The 5,263-nt window shown below is 50.4% G+C and overlaps 1 protein-coding gene across 1 annotated transcript; it reads left to right on the top strand.

Annotated features, from left to right (window-relative positions):
• The first annotated feature begins 1,807 nt into the window (after nucleotides 1–1,807).
• LOC119331396 lies at nucleotides 1,808–2,790 on the top strand. Its single transcript, XM_037604550.1, has one exon. The coding sequence runs from the start codon at nucleotides 1,844–1,846 to the stop codon at nucleotides 2,594–2,596; it is 753 nt and encodes a 250-aa protein (XP_037460447.1). The 5' UTR covers nucleotides 1,808–1,843; the 3' UTR covers nucleotides 2,597–2,790.
• Nucleotides 2,791–5,263: the final 2,473 nt, after the last annotated feature.

The following is a 5,263-nucleotide window of genomic DNA, read 5'->3' as shown; positions in this document are numbered from 1 at the left end:
GGCCTCGTTCCCGGCTGCTGCGACCCTCCATTGCGTTGCGCCCGCAAGCTGTGCTCTGGCCCTTGTGGTCTCCCCCAACCCCCGTCGGCTATTTCTGATGCCGCTGCTGAGATACCCTGTTGACCCATTCGGCCGCGGCGAAGGTGATTTGCCTCCGTCTGGCACTCTCCTCCGTCGGCACCCTCTATTGTAGCACACTGTCCCATGCTCGATCTCTGCCCGCCCTACTACATGTTTTTTTCCATTCTCATTTTCAATTGTTTTTGTGTTCTAAATTAGCTGTGATTATGTGATGAATTATGTCAGTTGACGATCTAAAGTTTAGCCTCTCATGATCCTTCAAGTTAAGTAATAGATTAGCTACTTTTGGTCGTGTTGAAGCCCGTACGGCTCTCTGGATCGGCCCCTGCTAATGTACCACGACTTTGTATGGAGGACCTTCTTGCTAGTTGAGCAATGAAATCCCTCTGATCCCACAAAAATAAAAAAGTGTCGCGATCTCTTAGATGCCCCCATTAGCTTTTGGCGATTATGATGTCATCCAGTTTATACGACTACCGTTTTATCAAGTTTTATTCAGAAAATAGGTCTAATGTGAACCCTAGCTTCAAACTTCTCAAAATGAAGTCTACCTCAAGCTTGTTGAATGTAATTTATATGCTTTTGTTGAATTCAAGATTTACATTGAATTTAGAACAACCGTACTATCAAGGTGAGCATAAGCAAAGGCAAAAGTACTTTGGTTTGAAATCCAAGATAAGATCCTTAACCAAAGTTTCCAGAAGCATCCACATGCTTTTCTGAAGCCACAACACCACTGTGTATTTTCACTCGCTTGTACCAATCCCCTAAAGCTTCCCAACAAACTCAGTTTCCCAATGTCGGAACTGTCGCTCATTTTTGTTCGGGCACCACCGAGCCATGTTTCCTTTGAAACCTTCACTGCTAGCAGAGGATCAGATATGTTATAAAAGCTTATCGAAAGTACAAAATATCTCGAACATAATAAGAATTACATTGGGATTTCGAGACCATCGAATGACCACTACTATCGCCAGAACGAGCTGCTGACACGCCGTTGTCGCTGCTCTCCTACCGGAACCGGCTTGACCCTCTCGATGACAACATGGAAGTCTTTGTGCACGTGCCCCTAAAGACCATCGCCTTGGAACCGCAATCATCGTCATTGAACCCTTACATAGATCTAAAACATCTGACACCAAATCTCGTCACATGACGAAAAGCCCTAACCTTACCTTCCCAAGGAGATGGCATGAATCTACGTTGAAGCTCCGTCGACTACATACAAACGGACGAACACGAGGAAGATCAAAGCCTGGAAGATAAACGCGAAGAAAAAGCGTCACCATCCGCTCGAGCGCCGTACTTGTGAAGACTAAAAAAACCCTAACACAAATTACTAACCGGAGCTGAGGCACTGGGATTCTCCTCCCGCTGAGTTGCTAGTCGGTTTTCACTTAACCATGAACTTAAACTTGTTGTTCAAACAACCGCATACATACTATGAACCAACGCATCCACAACATGTCCCTTTTTTCCCTCGCACAGTCCCACACGATTTCCCCATCCATCCTTTGCCCCTTCCCCAAAACTCTGCCACATTTCGAAACCTCCCAGACCAAACACTCATCCTAACCACGGTAGCTGAACAAACGAGTGCTACTACACTTGGAGAGCTCACCCCGAAAGCCTATCTACTCGGAACAAACTCCACACCCACCTCACGCATCATCAGCGGCATAAATACCTATCCGAAGCTTGGGATCGTGTGAAGAGTGCGCACGTACGCACAGGGGGATAGCAAGCCACGTACGCCGCGGAAATGGGAAGGCCGGAGCACGATGGGGCTGCGTCGCCGTTCGGGTTCGGCCCGTCCCCGCCTCTCTCCGGCGCGTCGTCCCCTTCGCCGCTGCTACCGGCACCCAACCACGCCAAGGCGAGGTTTGCGGGAAGGAGGAGGCACGCCGTCGTCAGGCTCATCTGCTCCCCCTTCGCCGCCGTCTTCGGAACCGCGTGCTCCGCCGGCGCAGCTGCGAACGACGTCGACCGGGCGACGAGAAGGCCGAGCCTCGAGGAGCTCCTGCGGATGGAAGCGTCGTCGTCCGATCTCCTCGACGTCAAGCAGCCCAACGAACCTGCCGAGATGGTCGACCCGTACGACGACGACGACGACGGCTCCTGGAAGAAGAGCGCCATCGTGGTGTTCGATCTAAGCGAAGGCGGCGACAAGAACCGCCGCATCGAGGACGAGAATGACGAGGCGCCGCTGGCCGTCTCAGAAGACCAGCACGGCGCCATGACCTGCCCCGGCGACGTGAAGGAGCCCGCGGAGGAGCTCGACGCCGGCGGCGCCATGATGTCGCCGAAGGCGCTGGTGAACGTGGGGAGGCTGGTGGTCGTCCTCTCGTCGCTGGGGGCGCGCTCCAGGGCGCTGAAGGGCTCGTACGGCAGGCTGGCAGCCGGTCGCCGTGTCGGCGGTGCCAATGATGGCAAGGCGGAGCTGTTCTACGACCGGCCGATCCCGCTGGGGCGGAGGTGCCGGGTGCAGCACCTGGAGGAGTCCCCTTACCTGTGAATGTGATTGCTTCGTTGAGGTGGCAGCGTTGGTGCTTTCACTGTCGAGTACTCGAGTTGTGTGTATGTGGAAGTGGAATTGTGGATGACCTACTTAAACGAACTTGGGTTGGAAAGGAGAAAGATGATGTTCACTGCCAGGTAGGTTGAGAGATACCCACCACATCACTTCCGGACGAGACTTGCCTGCTCCTCCGTCGTGTGCCCATCCGTGCTCCCGTTTATATGGCTTGATTTTGATTGGAACAAAATAAGGCCCGGCCCCACCTCCTTAAAATCAGAGAGGGAGATGATTAAATTAGAAAGAAAAAAGAAAAAAAAACAGCCATAGGATGAAGTGGTAGCATGGATGGGAGCCGGATCCATCACTTCCACGCAATGTTGGTCGGCAGTTCTGGCCTCGATTACCGGCGTAGAAAGCAGCCTCGGATGTTTGAAATCACAAAGTTAAGGATATCCACCGCATCACTTGCACGCGATGTTGCACGCCTGAGATCAATCTTTGATGCGCTCCGCGTTTGACATGTGGTAGATGGAGAGGGTATCACGCTGATATTTTCTTTTTATCCTTTTTTCCCTTTTTTTATATACTTCATTGCACAGTGCAAAGTGCTTAGCGAGGTACTCAGAAAAATAAAACAGTGCTTATTTGTGGAGGATACACACTTAATTAGGCACCCTTTCTATATAGATAAGCCCTAGTGCTTAAGAAAAAATTGATTTATTTTACCGAGCACTCCTTAAGCACTTTACATTGTATAAGGCCTTAAGCATATTTTCAAACACACTCGTGTTCTACCTGATGTAGCACATCTAGAGCATAATTTTTGTTTATTTTTAGTTGCACGTGCTTCATTGTGTGGGAGCATGTACTTCGCAACAAAGCACACTTATGCTTCACGGAAATCACCATTGTGCTCCACCCGCGTGCCCATGCTTCGCATGAAGCGCATCTGTGCTGTGTGCTGTGTCGCGACACTAGGAAACGACAAATAGCACGCTCTCATGTTCCCCGCGCTCCACCAAAGCGACCTATGCATGGAGGTTTCAAGGGATATTCTCTAAGAACATCTATAACAGATGATGTAAACGTCGGTCAATACCCTAAAATGATTGTATGGTAGGAGAGAGAAGATTTTTGGGCACTAGAAAATTTATGATGTGAGATGCTCTAAAATTGGTGCCCCTAAAATTCAACTTCTCATAGGGATCCAATGGTGGGAAGGCCGGGAGGCGGATCTGACAGTCGTCGAGGCACCGAGCTCAACTTCGGCTAGCGTAGCTCACCCGGACGCATAGGAATGGTGTCAGGAGGGACAAGGGGCCTGAGTGGAGCCCAGGGTGCGACCAACTTCGGCGGTGCTGCACAACCCGAGAGTCGAATGGAGCCGCGGCTTGGCGGTGGCCGCCCGATCGATTGGATGCCCCCGTCCTTTAATCGACCTCATCGGCTGATGTTGGTGCGGCGACCATTTCGACCGGTGGATGAGCGAAGGAACGACGGGATCTGTGGCGGCATTTTGAGCTTTGGCGTTGGCGGAGGGGGTCGTGGTGGTCATTTCGCTCGACGGTGTGACGGCGAGGCTTGGGGTGGCCGACAAAATGGTGGCGGTGAATCGGTCAGAATCAGCGTGGGATGGCGGTGGTCGTGCAACGGGGAAGTTTCGGCGGAGCGGTTTGCGGCTTTGTGCGGTAGCGTTTTGCTTTTATGTTCTTGTTTACTCCGCGTATAATCTTTTTTCAAAGTCAAACTATACAGAATTGATCAAGTTTATAGAAAAAAACATTAACATATAGTCTCTCTGTTTCTAAATATAAGATCTTTTAGAGACTTCAATGCAGACTATATATGGATGTATATAGACATAATTTGGAGGGTAGATTCACTCATTTTACTCCGTGTGCAGTACATATTAGAACCTTATAAAAAAAGGCTTATACTCCCTCCGTTCCAAAATAAATGACTCAACTTTGTACTAACTTTGTACAAATTAAATTGAATCATCTATTTCAGAACGGAGGGAGTATTTAGGAACGGAAAGAGTACGATACCATCACATCAATGCCATTAGATTCTTCACTGAGTGTATTTTCACATCATATAAATTTGTTACTGTAAATCTTTATACGGTTCTTTATAAACTTGGTTAAGGTTTACAAAGTTTGACTTTAGTCAAAGAAAAAAAATGGATAAATAATGGAGGGACTATGTGCATTTTGGTAGTGCCGACCGGACATGGAGATTGGAGACGGCGACGTAGGTCGAACATGAGCTCCTCCGTTCGTACGTGTACCGTTTTATTCGTGAAACGCACAGAAAGGAGATGCCGTTGGTCTTCATCACGGGCAAGAAGAAGAAGAAGAAAAAACGATTGTGGGTCTACGTGCGTCGGGCAAGGTGGAGGATACAAGCGGCAGACGAGTCCCGGCCGGGCCCACACGCCCGCGGCCTGGCCCCACCAACAAGTGTCACTCCGCCGGTCCACCCCTCGTCCTCCAACGCTTTGCCCTGCGCCCTACTCTTCGGCCTCTACAGAAACAGAACCAGTCTCGCCTCCCCACCCCTACCCCCCCTCCCGTCGTTCGTCGCCACCGTCGCCGTCGCCGCCACGCCACAAAGCAGCCCCAATCCGAACGCAATGGAGCCCTCCCCCGCGGCCGCTTCCCC

This window comes from Triticum dicoccoides, chromosome 7A, assembly GCF_002162155.2.
Source record: "Triticum dicoccoides isolate Atlit2015 ecotype Zavitan chromosome 7A, WEW_v2.0, whole genome shotgun sequence".
In the NCBI taxonomy this organism is placed as follows: domain Eukaryota; kingdom Viridiplantae; phylum Streptophyta; class Magnoliopsida; order Poales; family Poaceae; genus Triticum; species Triticum dicoccoides.
This window is presented reverse-complemented; position numbering and strand designations above follow the sequence as displayed.

Excerpts from the sequence above, each read along its gene's own strand:
- LOC119331396 (XM_037604550.1), top strand. The coding sequence starts at position 1,844 with ATGGGAAGGCCGGAGCACGATGGGGCTGCGTCGCCGTTCGGGTTCGGC.